The sequence below is a fragment of the Myotis yumanensis genome, unplaced genomic scaffold, assembly GCF_028538775.1.
Source record: "Myotis yumanensis isolate MYYU_CA2020_CCGP unplaced genomic scaffold, mMyoYum1.0.hap1 SCAF_15, whole genome shotgun sequence".
In the NCBI taxonomy this organism is placed as follows: Eukaryota; Metazoa; Chordata; class Mammalia; order Chiroptera; family Vespertilionidae; genus Myotis; species Myotis yumanensis.
The window spans coordinates 46,566,158-46,585,505 of record NW_027223766.1 but is presented as its reverse complement, the minus strand read 5'-3'; the positions used below and the strand labels follow the sequence as shown (position 1 = coordinate 46,585,505).

The 19,348-nt window shown below is 38.8% G+C and overlaps 1 protein-coding gene across 6 annotated transcripts in view; it reads right to left on the bottom strand.

The window, feature by feature from the left end:
- Nucleotides 1-754: 754 nt before the first annotated feature.
- The window catches only part of TRIQK (triple QxxK/R motif containing), a 450,171-nt gene continuing 431,577 nt past the window's right edge, over nt 755-19,348 (bottom strand). For all 6 annotated transcript variants that reach the window (XM_070392276.1, XM_070392277.1, XM_070392278.1 and 3 more), the window contains 2 exons: nt 9,263-9,475; nt 755-1,269 (listed from right to left, as the gene is read on the bottom strand). In XM_070392276.1, coding sequence (XP_070248377.1) covers nt 1,243-1,269; nt 9,263-9,475 — 240 coding nt within the window. In that variant the 3' untranslated portion in view covers nt 755-1,242. The remainder of the gene's footprint in view (nt 1,270-9,262; nt 9,476-19,348) is intronic.

Here is a 19,348-nt window from a genome sequence, read left to right as displayed (position 1 = left end):
AATTATGTCTGTCTAAATCATTTGGAGTTCCCTTTCAAGACAAATTCTTAGAATTGCCTTCCTAGTTAATCAGGGTTGTTTCTCAACCACAGATTGTGGCCCGTGTGAGAGCTGACGATGCAGACATCTGGGAACATTATTCTCAAGGTCATTAAGGACAGATAGAGCTGCAAATGAAGTGGTATCTGGCTTTGGGTCTACAGTAAAATTACACTTCACTAAATTCTTCCTTTCATTTAAAGAATTTGGCAGCCCACCCTTAAATTAGCTAACTTTCTTCATATGGCAGGGTTGTTGTTGTGTTGTTGTTGTTTTTTCATTATTTCCTTGGCTCTTTTAAGATATTAAGTGACATCAGAGTAGATCTTGCATTTTTTTCTTTTACTTTTCTGGCTCCATATCACACTTTCTAAGATCACTCTAGCATTCAAATGACAATACCAAATGGTGAAATGTTGTCTAAGCAAAGTGTGAAAGGAAAATCTGCCCTCATTTTGTATTCTTCTAATATGTCAATAAACCTGTTATGCATTATGCTCTGTTGAAAGTTAATGCATCTTGAGAATGTTACTGCGAACAAAACGCAGTTCTTGTCCTCACGTAATATACATCAAGTTAGGGAAAAAGACAAGCAAAGAAGAATTCGAAAGCCCCATGAAAGGGCTAGCTCTGGAACTAATGGAAGAGGACTGAGTTATTTTCTTAAAACTATTAAGAAATTTTTTCCAGAAAAAAAACACTTTCGATTGCAGCATTGACTTTTAAATCACTTTAATGCTTTCTCTTAGAGTCATGCTGAATAGTGGATATCAGAGTGCAGCTCCAGACTGGGAATAGCATCACCTAGACATTTGTTAAATATACCAACTCATCGTTTCAGATCTATTGAAACAAAAACTCGGGCGGAGCCCTGAAATATGGGTTTAGCAAGCCTTCCAGGTGATTCTGAGGCACATGGAAGTTTGAGTTTTAGAATAACACTAGGTAACGTTGATCTCAAATTATGTTCCAAAACCACCATGTTCCAAAATGAAAATATATATGGGATGTAAATGTGAAGAGTTACATAGGCTACTAAATTGGGTTTTGGATACTGAACTGCACTGGATACGAATGTTTGAACAAGTGGTGCCAGATGTCTCCAATGATAACTGGTCAAATATTTTGCGTTGAAGTGATTCTGAACCTGATGGCTGTGGATGATCTGTAGCAGTACTAGCAGCAAAACGGTGAAAATCTGAGTTAGGCACTTGACAGCAAGTTTAGTTCCTGAAAGCACAGAGTAAAAAGAAAACAGACAAAATATTACCAATTTTGGGGACGTTTTATTGTTGGGAAAAAATAAGTAGGGTAGGATGAGCAAGCTTTCAACAGGACAGTAACTCTTCTAGTGCAAAATCACTTTAGACTAACCCCATTTTTAATCGCTGAAATATGCTGCGTGAACAAAAGCACCAAAGGAACAAAAAGAGAGCAAACCATGGACAAAATTCTGACCTTCGCATCTTCCGCCATATTTAACAAATTCCAAGTTCATCAAGATCAAGATCTTTGATAGAGCATTTCCTCTCCCTGTCATCCCCACAGAACCATCAATATAATAATAATAATAATAATAATAATAGTAATAATAATAATAAATAGTTGAAAAATGTGACATATGAAACCATCAAATGAAAGGAATAACTTGCTCTCCCACCCCCTCAACAACAACAGATCCAAGATGGTCATTTAGCGTCCCAATAATTTTCCTAGATAATCCCCAGATTAAGGATAGAACAGGAATTAGGCAAATCTACATTTAGTCAGTGAGATGAACAAGATCTGGAGATTGAATGTAAGTGCAGTGACTATGATTTGGAATACAGTTGACCCTTGAACAATGTGGGGTTTGAGTCCTCAAACTCCCTTAGTGGAAAATCCGCCTGTAAGTTTTGTGCAATACTTGAGCTCACTGCAATAGCAACAGGAGGAAGCTACAGAATTATTAAAGTATTATTACAGTATGTACTATGGCTAATTCTATACATTTATGATTTAATACTGCATCTTTGCATTTGTTTACATTCCTCTTGACTCCAAATCACACCATGCACTATCCTTAAGTGTTTGCATATGTTTTGATAAATGTTAGCATTTTATACTTGATTTGTGTATAGGTCATCATAGCAAATGATAAAATAGACTAGTGTCTACACATACTTTATGCATTCCTGACATACCTAACATTTTCTTAATTTTAAAAAATATTTCTAGGCTATATGGTTTGTGTGTAAGTTTTTTCAAGTTGTAGCAAATCTCCAAAAATTTTTCAACATATTTATTGAAACAATACAAAAAGTCAGTAAATGACATATAAGTGGACAAGTGTGTTTAAACCCATGTTGTTCATAGGTAAACTGTACTTTATTATATACTTGAAAGTTAAGAGAGTAGATCTTAAATGTTATCACCACACACACCAAAAACGGTAGTTATGTGAGGAGATAGAGATGTTAACTAACATTATTGCAGTAATCATTTTATAATATATATGTGTGCATTACATCATCATGTTGCATACTTTAAATCTACATGTTATATTTCAAAAATCTATAATAATAAAAGCATAATATGCTAATTAGACCGGACGGCCAAACAGCAGAACGACCGTCTGGACGACCTTCCAGAGGAAGCCAGACACCGCGGCTGTGAGGGCTGAGCCCCTTGCATGAATTTCGTGCATCGGGCCTCTAGTATCTTAATAAATCTGGAAAATTATTAATATGACAATGTTTAAATGAGATAGTTTTAATGTGATAAAATTTGAGATGTTTAATTCTTACCAAAGTTTAGATTTTGGCTTTTTTGTGTGCGTTTTATTGGGAAGTCTGGGACAGAATGTTAGATTAAGTGAATCAACTCTGGGTTGCCCTTTTATTAGGGGCTATGTTAGAGGGACCAGAAAATAATAGAGTCAAATTTTGTTGTAGCCTTGAAAGCACACGTAGGGAGCATTACAAAACTGGTTTATAAACCTTGCTTAGACAGCAGTTAATTATTGTTTTCCAATCTAGTTGTGGCACTGGGCACACCAAGTGCAACGAGATTTTTATCAGCCAACCAGAAAACCACTTCTATATCACGAACAGGAAATTCTCCACCTTCACATAATCAATCTTCAAAACAAGTATTAGATCAGCGGTTCTCAACCTGTGGGTCGCCAACCTGTGGGTCGCGACCCCTTTTGGGGTCGAACGACCCTTTCACAGGGGTCTCCTAAGACCATCGGAAAATACATATATAATTACATCTTGTTTTTGTGATTAATCACTATGCTTTAATTATGTTCAATTTGTAACAATGAAAACACACCCTGCATATCAGATATTTACATGACGATTCATAACAGTAGCAACATTACAGTTATGAAGTAGCAACGAAAATAATTTGATGGTTGGGGGTCACCACAACATGAGGAACTGTATTAAAGGGTCGCGGCATTAGGAAGGTTGAGAACCACTGTATTAGATAAATGTAACTTATTCGCATCTAATAGAACACACACAAGAGGTCATTGTATGTTTCAGTTTACACACAATAAATTATGACATGAACTGGAGGAAGCACAGAAGTTATGCTTTGACAAGAAATGCTATCTCTATTTGAGTTCTGGTGCCTAATACACAGCTCTGTGATGAAACTTCCTTTTGTTCCTGGGATATTTTAATAAATACCATAAGGGCAGACATTCAAATGAAAGCATTTTGTGTGAAAAAGTTATTAAATGACATCTTATTCAAACCTGCTTGAGGCAAGATGAAAAATATGTCCGATTTCTTCACAGGCATTTCTCACATGGAATTATTTTCCATAGAAAGTGGCCACTTCCTAAATAAAGCACTCCTTTGCCAGTTGGTCCCTTTCCTTGAATGGCTGGGCTACTTCAAATGTCACCACACCCTAAATAATGAATCTTTGCAGCTTGCACAAGCTAATTCCCAGTGCAACCCGAGTTCCCAGCTCTTCACATCGTAAACTGAAAATTAACAGCAATTTTCCATTATGACACTGTGACTCCAACTGTGTTTATTATAAGTGTTTCAGAAAAAAAATACAGCATGATATGATTTCCTTATATATGTCTATTTTTTTGACGTTTCAAGTACAACATTTTCAGACCCACTTATATAAATGATACTCTAACGGGGGGGGGGGGGGTATTAATATATTTCATCTTCATGTTTAAGAAAGAAAAACCTCATGGCACAAACTTGAACTGGCACATTGTTTTCTTGATTTGCAGGGTTTGAAGAGACACTGGCTGAATAGCTCTCCCTAAAGCAATATTTCGTGGAGTTTCTATAGGTCTGCGGAATTTCTGTAATGCAGCAAAGTAAGCCTTGCCTCAGGTTCAATGTCTTCTTTTTATTAGCAGAATACTGTGCACCTGCTGAAGACACCTGCACACTTGAACTTCGCATTTTTAAGCCAAATTCAATCAAGTATGCATTAGCACATTGACTCACCATCGGTTACATTAAGGATTCAGGTTCAACTCATAAATTACGTAGCAAGATGGATGTCCCCTGTACCCTGCCTCCTTGTTGCTCTCCCAGTCTCACCACCCCATGCAGAGGATTATCTATCACAGTGGAGCAGTAGTTTTATCCTTACTGTCAAGTGGGATTAGGAGGTTAACTCTTGGAAGCAAATTCATAAGTCTCATAGCCTATTGATTATGAGAAATTTTATTTGTGATTATAAGTAGGCATATTTTCAGAAGTAAATGTCCATCAATCACAAGAATATAAGCCTTCTGCATAACAATGTGTTTTTTTTTCCATTTGTAACAGCAGCTGCCAAATGTGTTTCCTAGAGGTAACAGAAAAATACTGGAAGCCATTTTCATTTCTTCTATCTAAACTTGGGTTTATGGTTGTAGTTTCATGCTCTTTCAAAATATGTGTATTTAGCCCAGCCGGCGTGGCTCAGTGGTTGAGCATCGACCTATGAACCAGGAGGTCACAGTTCAATTCCTCATCAGGGCACATGCCTGGGTTGTGGGCTCGATCCCTAGTGTGGGGCGTGCAGGAGGCAGCCAATTGAGGTTTCTCTCTCATCGATGTTTCTATCTCTCTCTCCCTCTCTCTCTCTCAAATCAGTAAAAGCAAACATTAAAAAATAAAGAAGATTTATAAGGACTTTGGCTCTAGGTCCACAGCTTTGTTTAAATCAGTTCAGGAATGAGGCTGTTTCCTTCATTCCTGATCTTCCTTTCTGCGCCTGTATAAAAGGCCGGCTAATGGAGGTGTTGTTGGCATTTACTTCTTTGTAATATACACACATATTGCTTTGGTCATGATGCAATGCTGGAACTTTCTAATCACTTCGGAGGAGAAAAGTAGCAACAGATTACATACTTGATAGGTTAATAAACCCAAGTTTCAAAACCCAATTTTAGACGCATGATATAATCAGTTAGCAGAGAGAGGAGGACCAATAATGGAATTGAAATATCTGAGATTAGTCTCAATTAATAATGATAATAGCTAATATTTTCCAAGTGCTTACAAACCATATATCCTCCTGCAAGTTTACGTGCATTGTCTTAACATAATCCTTAAATATCCCTATGAGAAAGATAGGATATCTGCATTTTACAGACCAGGCAATCAGGACACAGGAAGGTTCATTGATTAGCAAATGTTCATTGATTAGCAGATGAGGGTTCATACGCATGCATCAGACTCCAGAACAACCTGTATTCACTGGGATGCTGCCTCTCTAATTACTTGCTCTAATTATTATAATGTTACCCTGTTTTCCATGTAGACCAAAAAAAGTAATTTTTTTCTGAAAATGAAATGAAACAGATATGCAATGGTGTCACAATGTGTTCTGGGTAAGATTGTTAAAGAATTCAAATTTGGCAAGTAGAACTGAGATGAAGGGTCTGTCATTCTCCCTCAGATCATAAATACTGGTGAGGAGTCGGGGAATGATTTCAGTTGGTCTTAAGTTGAGGTGAAAACTATTCTTTCCACTGAACAGGAAAATTCTTAGCTCTAAGAAAACTTGAAATCAAAACTTAAAGCAGTTTATTTAAAATTAAAAAAATAATACTGCACCATGTTAATACTTGGTAGCTTCTTTGTTTTGTGTGATAAACATTTTAAAGGAGAAAATTCATCTAATGATAAAGAGAAATCCATAGATATTAAATCTTGTTGGAACCTAGCAACTTACAATAAGTAAAATCTGTATTGATTCTATCTATGTAATCAAGTAAAGAAAGAAGGTAAATCACATATAAATGAGGTCCTCCATATACAAAACACTTGGCAGTAGTAATGTTGAAAAAGATTTTTTTAAAAAAAATTATGGTCAAAATAATAACAGTGTGACAGAAATTTGTCTTCTGTTTTCTTTTTTAAAATTATGCTTTAATTGCTTCTAAAAAATAGTAAAAAATGAAATAAACTCAACAGACTTTAAGTATGCGTTGTTTTGGAGAGATACAAAAAACACACAAAACAACAACAACAACAAAAAAACACGAAATGTTTTGACTAAAGATGGCCATTTGAAAGGAAATTTTAAAATTTGCAACACCAGCACATGGCATGCATTTTTCACATAGTAGGTGTTTGTTGGATGTTGACATTTTTGGGAAACTTTCCTGAAAGCTTAAAGAAATTTACAAGTAGTATCTATTTTGACATACAGAAAATAGGTCTGAGAAGGATGGAGAACCCAAGGAGTTTATAAGTAACTGGATTAATTTGCCTACACGTTAAATGGCAGAACTGAGGTCAGGGTTTTCAGGAGCAAAATGCACTCATGTGTTATGACTGAAAGGTGCGCTTCATGACATTCCACGTGACTCTTCATAAAGAATGCTCACCCACGTTATTGGACATAGCCTTCCACTGTTCTTACGAAGGCAGTGTTATAAGTATCTCCATTTCACAGACTAAGATTTAGAACCACCCTGATGTCAAAATAGGGTCTTGAACCTCAGCCCTCAGACAATTAAGACAGAGTGTTTTTCTCCACTAGAGTTTTTGTACAGTCCCTCAGTCCATCCCAACCCTTATTTTTCTAGTGAGAAAAGTCAATTCGACCTTGACTTGGGCATCATCCTGCTCAAGTGTGAGCAGCAGTCCCGTGTTCCGTGAAAAACAAAGCAATTCAAAAAGCGAATTTTCCACAGTCTCATCCCAATCCCCTGAAGTCCTATGGTTTTAACTACCTGGGAGGCCAGGCTTGCAGATTTATTGTATCATCCAGGGATAGCTGTCTTTGGTCCGTTTCAGACCATGGGGGTTGTCTCTAACCCCTTGCACCTGAGTGAGAGGTGAAAGCATCCTTTGCTCTGTGCATCCTGACTCTCCTCCTCCAGTAGCTCCCATTGTTGGGGCCCGACCTAGAGACATGGCCTGTGTTTGTTAGCACGCACCTGTGCCACTTCCGGTTGCTCCGTTCTGGCATGGTGATGCTCTTCAAAATCTTATTGGAGCAAGGAAGGCCAGTCATTTTCATGGTTAACTGGTAAAGAGCTCGTTGGTTTAGGGCGCTCCGTGGGGGCGAGGAGGGAGGGGTAACATGATGGTGAATGTTTTTCTTCCCTTCCTGCTCACGGAGCATGTCCCCTGTACTGATGGAAACCATGTCTGCCCCTTCACATGGAGAGGATTTTAATCCTTTAATAACTTTACCAGGGCCCGTGAGCAGTGTCTTTTTTCTTTCTCTCTCTCTCTGCTTTTTTTTTGTTGGTGGTGGTATTTTTTTTTTTAATTCTACCTGAGAATAGGAAAAACAGAAAAGAAAATGGCCCTCAAAATAGATGTGCACAGTAAGAATTATGACAAGGGTGCTCTCCAAGATAAATAAGCCACAGGCCATTTCCTCTGAGAATCCAGCTCTTGCTGTCATTCATTGGTAACTTAGGTTGACTTCTCTGAATGATTCATGAATCAGTGGCTTAAACGATAACTGATTTTTTAAAACCAAATGGCAAATGTCTACTACAGAAATGCAACCTGGGTTTGTTTTGTTTTTTAATAAGAAATTAAATTCTGAACCAAAGGATGCAGAAACTGTTCCCTAGAGAAATTCTTTCTTTTACCAAGTAGTTATTTAGATAACATGTTTATTTTAAAGCCTGTTCCTTTCAGATTAAATTTGAATTTTCCTAGCTGGGAAATCTGTATCATTAGCTGCTAGCTTAACACAATAAGAACATCATGGGGGGAAAGTGAAGGCAAAACAGAAACATGTAAGATTGTAGTTCTTTCCCATTTCCCTCCTTTGGAGTAATAGAATGTTGAAGTGAATAGTTACTAGAGGTTATGGGTACAGTATTTTTCCTTCTTTAAGTTGGATGACTTTATTTTTAGTAAGTAAGCATCCTTAAGCTTTTTCTAGTGCTTCCCTCAAAGAAATAATTGGAATTACTCTCTTTTATTCAATAATGGGGAGTGACTTAAGGAGGATCAAATGCTCACTATTAAACCTGGGCTCATCTCTTCTGTCGTCAAATCAGGAGGATGAGTTGCTGTGATCTGTGTGTAGTGCCTGTTTCTGAAACACGGTAGCTGAAATTCACATGCTGTAACTAGTTTACTACAAAATTAATTCATAACTAGCTTTGAAGAGGCAGTCAAGGAGTTATAAAATCCACGATTTCAAGGAATTTAAGATTCTTGGATTTGTGTATTGTGGGCATGGTTGATTTTTTATATCACAGGTAGTGGAAGGCTTAAATGAACCTTAACAGTTCATCATATTGTGATGGATTTTTACTATGGAGTGGTTACATTTCAAGGAACTAAATTTAAACATTTTAGATGATAGCAAGGTATGTCCCAACTTTTAGCTCTCATCTCTCAGCTCTGGGCTTTCCTTGTGTCTACCTCTAACGCAGTCTGATAGGACATGTCTACAAACACTTCAGGATCTTTGATTCGTACAAGTTAAATATTCAATCGTGATATTTAAAGGCAAATATCAATGAGACCACAAGAATCAAACCAAGGTCTTTTTAAATAGGTTGTCTCTAAATACGTAACCCTTTAAAAATGTTTAACTTGGATTGCATTCAGGGGTTAGATGCTAGAAGTCCCACCGAGCCAGTCTTGTGTAGGGAATTGTTATAATGTCTTGACGCCTCTACTGCATGGCCAGACTGGAAATGCAAGTAAAATTGGGGAACATTCATCCGTAATTACCAACTGAGGCTCAGCGAGAAGGAGGCATATCAAGGAAAAACAGAAAATACCTGGAGACGGGTGGCAAGGACGAGGTTGTGCGGGGCTGACCCGGCTTCCATGGGGACAGGCCGAGAGTGAGGAGGGAGCTCTCCACTAAGAAGACAGAGGCCCAGAGCCCGGGTGGGCCCCACAGCCCGCAGCACCAGAGCCAAGACCCGCGGCCCATGGAACATCCAGCCATGAAAGGCAGCAGGGCTTCTGGCTGCCTGGGAATCTGGAACCTGTGGGAGATAAAGCCACAGGGTTGTTCTGTTGTTTGTTTGTCTGTTTGTTTAATACTTCTTTTTTTAAAATATATTTTATTGATTTTTTACAGAGAGGAAGGGAGAGGGATAGAGAGCTAGAAACGTCAATGAGAGAGAAACATCGCTCAGCTGCCTCCTGCACACCTCCTACTGGGTATGTGCCCACAACCAAGGTACATGCCCTTGCCGGAATCGAACCTGGGACCCTTGAGTCTGCAGGCCGAGCTCTATCCACTGAGCCAAACCGGTCAGGGCTGTTTAATAATTCTTTATTGTTGAAAGTATTACATATGTCCCCTTTTTTCTCCCATTGACCCCTCCAGCCTGCCCCCGCCCCAGGCCCTCACCGCCCCATTGTCTGCGTCCATGGGCCATGCATATATGCATGCAAGGTCCTTTGTGGATTACCTCCCTCCCTCCCCCGCTCCCTCCCCAGTGCACAGGGTTTTCATTTGCAGCTACCACCTGAGGCTTCAGTGGAGAGAGGGTTGGCGTGGACTGAGGTGCCTGAGGAGAGACTGGGGTAGGAAGCATTGGGGGGAGATCTGGAGTCGATCCCACTCCCCATACCCCCAAACAGAAACAGCCATTGTTCCTAAGAGGTGCTGGCCCCTTTCAGAAGCCACAGCCCAGGAAAAGGGGAAAACCCTGCTCTCGGGATACAGCCAGCCCCGCCCTCAGGAGCCCCGCCCGCCACACCCTGCATCTTGACCTTTGCAGAGACTCACATCCATGAACATTTGTACTAGAAAGACTAAGTTATATGGTGTAAGCACACCCATGTGCCCTTAGCTCAGGCTATGAACTGTGAAGATTTTGTATAAGTAAAAACTGTCATGCTTACTTTTTCACACGCTATTTGTTCGTTCCCCATCAAACCCCCAAAGGTCCTAACACGTATGGAGAAGTATCTTTGATTTATGTACTTAATGGATATTTTGGTAATTGTGAAAATGTAGAATGAACACAATAGCCTATGTTTTAGTATCTTTCAGAGAGTGAACTTTGAACCTGGCAGACGGTGCTACTGGTAAAGGAGCAGCTCTTCTCGGGATGCAAATCCCCCTTTAGCACCAGAATTATTGACCCGCAGATGTCTAATGGTTCCTTCGTGTCGTACATCCAGTCCACTGCCACCCGGGCATGCTTCGTTCTTGTGCCTTGGGGAGTTGAGCGAAGAACACTGATGGAAGCCCACTCCACAGCTGAATGCAATCATTAGGTCTCGATTCTTGTCTCTCTGTCCCCCCAGCACCTCAGAGTACCCAGCTGTAATAATAATCAACACTGCACACGCACATAATTGGATTGAGGTCACAATTCAAACCAACTGCTCTGGAATACCAACTCACAAGCATCACTAAACAAGGGAATGCGTATGTCTTTATTCTGCACAGAGGATACGGAGATGCCGAGCCTCAGCCCACGTGACCTCTAGTGCTTCTGAATGCCAATGGTGTTCACTGGGCCAACAACTTCAGAAGAAAGAAGCCCAACCATTCAGCGATAGGAATCCTTAAAATAAACCCAGAGGTTCAGAGCTATGAATATGTTGATGTGCAGTTAATTCCAGTGGCACACAGTTAAGAAATCATGTTTCTTTGTGATTCAGCAACATAGTCACATGTGGGGCTTTGCCTATAAATCACAGTTGTTTGCTGTCCCTGTTCATTGGTATTATCAAGTCTATTAAAGGGTTACATGATCTAGATATGTGAGCAGAAGTATTGGTGATATTAGGAACTCCTGAAGTCTGTGTTACTTGCAAACAATGGGCATGACAAAGGATTTGCCTGGAGATTGCTGTGCTGTGTTACACAGCTCACACCCAAGAAAGGCATCTGCTTGAGTCATCTCCTGCTCCCATCCATATCTATAAAAGCTTTGAATTGTAAGCTTAGTATGACAACAGGGTGTCATACTAAAGTGCTGTCCGCATTGAACAACGGTCTTAAGCTCAATAATTCAGAGCAACTGACACCACAGTTAAGTAGAGTTTTAAACAACAGCCAATGAGTGGAACAGAACCTTTTGAGATACATATTTTGAAAATAGGTTAAACACCGTTAACTTTGAATACAGATTCTTAGTTAATTTTATATAAATTTGAGAGACAAAGAAATGCCCCATTAGACAAGCCCGATTACATTTCTCTTTGTTGTTCATGCTGGCAACGATAGAAATAGAATGACCAATGCACTTTTTTAGTTACACAAAATAGACCCCATCTAATCCAAAGAAGAGGACCGGGGATGCACCAAGATTCTGGTACATACCTTCTGACAATGGTTTGGTGAGTGACATGTAAAGCCAGGATTTACAAATATCACCCACGTGAACACAGCAATGGCACTCAGGCTGAAAAATCCTGTACAAATCCAATAAGTGGTTTAAGATGTGCAAATAGAGGCTTCGGCGGGGAGTCAGGTATTAGACGCCACCTGGAGCATGTGGGAGAGAGTGTATCCATCAATGTGGCAGCTGGGCTGAAATTGTAAGGAGAGCTGCTTTTTATTACATTTGTTTTAATGCATACATTTCCCCTGTCACGGGCACCCCAGGAAAACTACTAAGCACAGAAATGAATGGTGCCCATTACCGGATATTCATACTTGTGACAACAGAAGAAAGAATCACAACACAACAGTAAGCAAAAAGTAAAAATAAAATTGATATACAAATTATTTTTAAGTTGCTGCAGTAGGAAAAATCTTGAAAACCAATGGGCAATATTTTAATAGGAGAAGTGGGAAGGGAAGCAGCAGCATTTCCTATTTGATCATGAGTATCCTTCTCCTGATATCAGATGGACAGTCTCTATGATGATTTTTAAAAGCAAGGTCACATTTTAAAATCTATTTTGAACCTAAAGAGCAAAAAGTGGTTCTCTCTAATCTGAGACTTAATGTAAAACTCCGAGTATGGAAAATGTTAGGAGCCTACGGTTGGGTCCAACCCATTTCCATGTTAGGAACAGAGACCACGTTGCCTGCAGCCGTTCTATAACTGCTGGGCAGATCCATCCGTGTGCAGACCTTTCTAGAATTTTATGTAGCTCATAACTGAATAGCAAATGCCAGTGACTGCCTAATTGTGCTTTCATGATGATGGTACAATATACATGACATACTATTAACACTACGGTGTCGGGTGAATTTCCCGCCAAAATATAAGATGGCGCGGGCAATTATTTAGGTTTCCCGCGCAAAATCAGGGATTTTTATGATACCTATTACCCCAATGGGTATGAAACGGTTCGCATACGCAGGTAGGTATCTTTGTGAACGGCAAACAAACAAATATTTGGTAATACGCAGTTACAATCGGCCCGAGTTTACACGTTTCCCGCACTCCACCGCAAATCTATATGAACCGAGTTAAGACGGCTCCCGCGGAGTACGCGCAATTCACGCGAGCCGACTTAACTCGTTTCCCGAACTCCAAGTGAAGGTGATTTGGGAACAACATGGAAACAGCCTTAATAAAAGCTAGTTATTAAAGAGGCAAAACAAGTCTTTGGTAACCAAAAGGAGATCAGTGGTTGCTTGAAGTCTGGGGTGAGGATGACGTTGACTAGAAAGGGCAGGAGGGAAGTTTTGGGGGTAATAGAAATGTGCTCTATCTTCACTGTGACGGCAGGCATATAGATATTTATCATAGTTCATTGGCCTGTGCAATGAAAACAAATGTATTTCATTGTGTATAATTTATACCTCAATAAAGCCCTCACCCCCCTGTCTGTGTCCATTGGTTATGCTTATATGCATGCATACAAGTCCTTTGGTTGATCTCTTACCCCACACACCCGACTCGCCCCTGCCTTCCCTCTGAAGTTTGTTGGTCTGTTCAATGCTTCTCTGTCTCTGTATCTATTTTTGTTCATCAGTTTGTGTTGTTCATTATATTCCACAAATGAGTGAGATCATGTGATATTTCTCTCTGACTGGCTTCTTTTGCTTAGCATAATGCTCTTCAGGTCCGTCCATGCTGTTGCAAATGGTAAGAGTTCTTTCTTTTTTACAGCAATGAAGTATTCTATTGTGTAGATGTACCATAGTTTTTTAATCCACTCATCTAGTGATGATCACTTGGGCTGTTTCCAGATCTTTGCTATTGTAAATAATGCTGCTATGAACATAGGGGTATATATATATTCTTTCAAATTGGTGGTTGGGGATTCTTAGGATATTTACCCAGAAGTGGGATTGCTGGGTCAAATGGGAGTTCCATTTTTAATTTTTTGAGGGAATTCCACTCTGATTTCCACAATGGCTGCACCGGTCTGCATTCTCTCCAACAGTGTACGAGGGTTCCCGTTTCTCTATGTCCTCACCAGCACTTGTTGTTGTTAATTTATTGATGGTAGCTATTCTGGCAGGTATGAAGTGATATCTGATTGTGATATTAATTTGCATTTCTCTGATGACTAGTGACATTGAGCATTTTTTCATATGTGTATTGGCCTTCTGTATGTGCTTTTTGGAGAAGTGTCTATTCGGGTCCTTTGTCCATTTTTCAATTGGATTGTCTTCCTTGTGTTGAGTTGTATAAGTTCCTTATATATTTAGGAAATGTCTCATTGGCAAATAGGCAGTAATTTTTTAAGCCTAGGCTCACACCCAATACTTCTGTCTCCAAAAAATGTAGTCTCTCCAGGACCCAATGTGTTTACCTGTCAAACCCAACGGGAGTTTCAACAGAGTGGAATGCCAACCAACAGGCAACATTTCTGGAATAGCCTGACCTATGGAAACTGTTGGAAGGGCCAAAAGGGACAGGTCATTTTGTTCACCAAAAACTGTAAAGAACTTAAAAGTACTACAGGGTATTCTGTACTCTTGCAATTTTAAATTTGTCTATCTTCTTATATTTGTTGTTGTCTATTCTTTATTAAATTCTCCTGTAAAACACCTCGATAATGGGGCCTTTAAACAAGGATCAAGTAAACCTTAGGTTAGGTGAACAGCCTAAGTGACCTAACGTTGAGAAGATTGTAAACAGATAAATAGAATTTTCAAAAAAAATTATTGCAATCCTTTGCTCACTGACATCTTTTTTTTAAATATATTTTTTGTTGATTTCATAGAGGAAAGGAGAGGGAGAGAGAGATAGAAACATCAATGATGAGAGACAATCATTGATCGGCTGCCTCCTGCATGACTCCTACTGGGAACTGAGCACGCAATTCGGCATGCGCCCTTGATTGGGATCGAAGGGTCTGCAGGCTGATGCTCTATCCACTGAGCCAAAGCAGCTAGAGCAGCTCACTGACATCTTTGTTTTAAAAAGACTCTATCCATTATGATTGTCCTATAGCTTTTCCTTGACAGCACAGCCCAGGGCAATATATACACATGCTCAGAGATTCTGTTCCACCTGACTCCTCCACCCCCACTTCCCCCTTCCCTCCCAGAGCAGCTGACATACAGGTATGCGTAAAAATTAATGTTCTCATTTCAACTAACTCCTTTGGCAGAAACAAGTTTGTAAACCAATGCAAACATGGAAGTAGGGAAAGAAAATGCGTAAACAAGAGGGATGAAAGGGCATTTGGAGATTTTACAAAATGAATAGCTATATTATATACTATATAACAAGAACAGAAAAATACCCTACTTTTATCATTTTAAAACTTCTATTAAACTGATGCTACGCAGTTCACAATCACAAAGTAATGAGCAAAAATAAAGACCATTAAAATCAGAAGCAAGAGATACAGTTTACATTTGAATTACAAGGATTGTAATTTTGGATTTTCTGCTGAATGTGTATTTTTCCCATGAGAAATTTTCCCTAAAGATGAACCATTTCAGTATTTTTTTTTACCCATGCCCATTATGAGCATTAAAAAACATGAATTCTAAAACTTTCTTATGCACATTCCTCAACTAAACGGGAGTTTTAGTTAAAGCTGCTAATTCTCCTTATTGTCATTTTCTTCACCCTGAAAAGACTCACTTTTTGACAGTCCCTATAGCCTCAGAAAGTGTGCTGTGGGCCTTCAATTACCCAGAAAATACTCTGTGGGCGGTTTGCTGGCATAATAACAGTAGACTAAGTCACAGCAGTGTGGGTCATTAAATAATAAATATGTAAAGTATACTTTTAACATTTTATGTGAAATCATTTTAAAATACAAGGATAAAAATAATATAGAATTAACGGATTAGTCACATTTGGACTCTGCACATTGCCTGCGATATTTACCATTTAGCTGACTATGTAATAACAATAGCTATTAGGATTACAACTACAGGAAAATAATATTTAAAGTCATCTGTGCATACGTTAAATGAGGAAAAATAGATGAAATAATCAACTGGCTATATCTATTTTAGTCTCAAAAAATTAAAAATGAAACTTCATGGGGAAATACTTGGAGATGTGGATAGAATGTAAATAAATGATCAGACTACCCCAATCCTGGGCTTGAGCCGAAACGCTGCACAGTTACACCACCGCATTGATATATTGCCCTGTTTTAGCAGTGTGATCCTAGATCCTAGATATAAGATATATTTTTCCAAAGAAAAAAAAAATAGGTTGAAAATGTATATTTCTCCCCTGTCACATCCTAGTCTCTTAAGGAGCCAAAACAAAATATACAGCAGAGCTAGTAATGTGCAGCCCAGTACCTTTATCCTTATGTATGCCAATCTGTAACTAGGGCAGTAAAACTCTCAAAATCAAATGACCCTTTTTATGTCTACTTTTATTTGTCCTGAATTCCAATTGCAAAGAAAGTCTATGAAACAGTTGAACTCTGTAGCTTGTGATATTCCATTCATGTTGTCAAAATAATGAAGGAATGGCTGAACGTTAAAAAGAGATTTGTCTGTGACCTTCATTAGAGTAAGTGAAAGAACTTCATTCTTGAAAGAAACTCCACTAAGAATAAAATTTATCTAAATTTAACTTCTAGGGAATTAAAAATGGAATTCAGGACATTCTATTTTGTACAATATTCCTTTGAATTAAGTGCTTTCTGAGATTTTGTTTAATGCCAAAGATTAAATTATTCAATTATTTAAAAACATCTTCTCCATTACTTTATACCTTAGTTTAAGATTTAGAGTTTTATATATATATATATATATATACATATATATATATATATATATGTATATATATATATATATAAATGTATATATATACATATAATACATTTATATATATATGGATGTTTCCATTAATTGTAATTTCTGAGCAAGTGACCACATTGTATGATCAGGAAATTAGCACAATTAGAAACATGTCAATAGAATATAATGTCGTGAGCAAATAAAACTTCCAGAAATTAGTGTGCAGCACACTTTTCCAATAAGAAAAATCACAAGAGTAGTGCATGGCAGTTAGTCATAAAAATTATGCAATTTGTAATGTTGACTCAAGATCAGAATACTTCTACACATCACAAGAACATGTTTGGTTTTCCTCCTCACACTCTCCCAGAGGATTTTGTGTGTCTGCCAACTTCATTTGACCATTTATTGGCCGAGGATACATCCATTCTGGCCACTCTCTCAGCTCTGCCACAAATGTCCTGCCGGAGCCTCTCTCTTCCCAGCTCTGAACCAAATGGTTGAATTAACTAATCGTTAAAGCCACCTCTAGATGTAGGACTCAATATTTGAATTAGATTATAATCTTTGGATTTTTTTTCAGCTCTAAAATGTTGTTTTTCAATACCTCATGCTCTATAATCCTTCAAGCAGCAGCAGTAGCAAGGCTAGTCCACAGTTCATCTTGCAGAAAAGAGTGAACTTTCAGGGGTAGCCAACCTCCAAGATGACCTCCAATGATTCATACCTTTAATATCTATACTCTTGCGTAGTCCTGATCGCCAGCCAGGCTGAGGGACCCTACCCTATATATTGGGAACAGTCTCTTAGATTTAAAGATTAAAACCTGGCAAGGCTACTCTAACACTGAAAAAAACAGGATGATGCAGTGACGACACGCATGGACTCTGGCTTGCACATTTTGTGGTCAGCCCTGATTCTGACACTTATAACTGTGTGACAAAGCCAACTACTTAACTTCTCTCTGCTTCAGTTTTTCCACCCATAAGATGGGGAAAAGGTCCTACTGCCTCAGAAGGATCATGTTATGTACTACTTTTTATAATCAGGGCAAAAAAATGTAGCTGCCCATACAACAGCAAGATGCCTTTCACCTGTATGAAAAGTATGGTCACTGGTTCATGCAGCGTCCCAGATTGCGAGAGGGGTGTCCAACTGCCAGTGTAGGCCCGACATCCCCCAAGGGGGTCCCAGATTGCAAAAAGACACAGGCTGGGTTGAGGGACCCCTCACTCCCATGCACAAATTTTGTGCACAGGGCCTCTAGTTGATTCTATATTACCCAAAGAAGATGAATTAAATTAAATTTTCCTTTGTGTAATTCTGATAAATTGACATAACACATATTCAAAATATACTGGTTTCCTAATATTCTAATACATTTAAAGATCTATGTTTATATTAAAAAATCAAAATCATTAAGATAACTCTTTTTAAAAAAATATATTTTTATTGATTTCAGAGAGGAAGGGAGAGGGAGAAGGAGATAGAAACATCAATGATGAGAGAGAATCATTGATCAGCCGCCTCCTGCACATTCCCCACTGGGAATTGAGCCCACAACCTGGGCATGTGCCCTTGAGCAGGAATTGAACCCATGGCCCTTTAATGCATAGGCCAATGCTCTAATCACTTAGTGACATGGCCAGGGAAGGGATTTTTTTAAACCACTGCCTCATTAAAACTGTTCAGCTGCCTGGCTGGTATGGCTCAGTGGTTGAGCATCGACGTCTCTGGTTCGATTCCCAGTCAGGGCACATGCCCAGGTTTTGGGCTCAATCCCCAATAGCGGGTGTGCAGGAGGCAGCTGATGGATGTTGATGCTTCTCTCTCACCCATGTTTCTATCTCTTCCTCTCCCTTTCTCTGTCTCTAAAAAAATAACCAAACAATCAATAAAAATATATTTAAAAAACAAAACAAAGGAAACAAAACCCTGCTCAGTTGAAGAAGCAGAACATACAGGGTGGGGCAAAAGTAGGGTTACAGTTGTGAGTATGTGAAACATAGAGTTTATTCCTGGATTGTTATTTATTAATTATTGTCGTGAACCTACTCTTGCCCTCCCCTGTATTTCTTTTATTTCCCCTGGAATATTTGGGGTTACCTATTCATCTGGACAGCTTCGATTCTCTCACTACAATAAATCCGAGGCAGCAATTTAGTACTTGGTCTATAACAAGAATTATTTATAACAACACTGAATAATGTATGCATTTCTTGGATGTCTTTGTACAGCAATAATGAAGGAGCGTTATTATGGAATAACACCTTAGAAGCTTGTGAAAGAAATTCCAGCCTAATAGAATTATGAAGAAGTATCAAATATAAATGAGTCAGTTCCATGAACAGAAGGGAGCTCTAAGTGGTGCCCGTGCTAGGGCGGCTCTGCACCTGGGGGTTTATTCCTTCCTGTCTCTATTCTGTTGTGAAATGCTGACTAATATACCCTTTAAATTAGATCAAATAGACTTGAGAGTTTGTTTTCCCGTCTTAAATGTAAGATGAAGCTAAGGATTGGATAACAAATGGGTCTGCAAAAACCCCAGCAGCCTTTGCAGCTGTGTGGCTTAGGAGATATTTTTTAACTTTGTTTTTTCTATAGTACTTTTCTCTCTCTGGGAAATAGAATTTCCCCTGGCTTTGTCTTTGGAAAAAGATACAGTTGTGGTTCATTCAATTTAGAAAAGCAAGTTCATTGGCAAGTTAATATTAATAATTAATCATCGTGTAATAGTTTAAACTTATTTGAACGTGTCTGCATACTT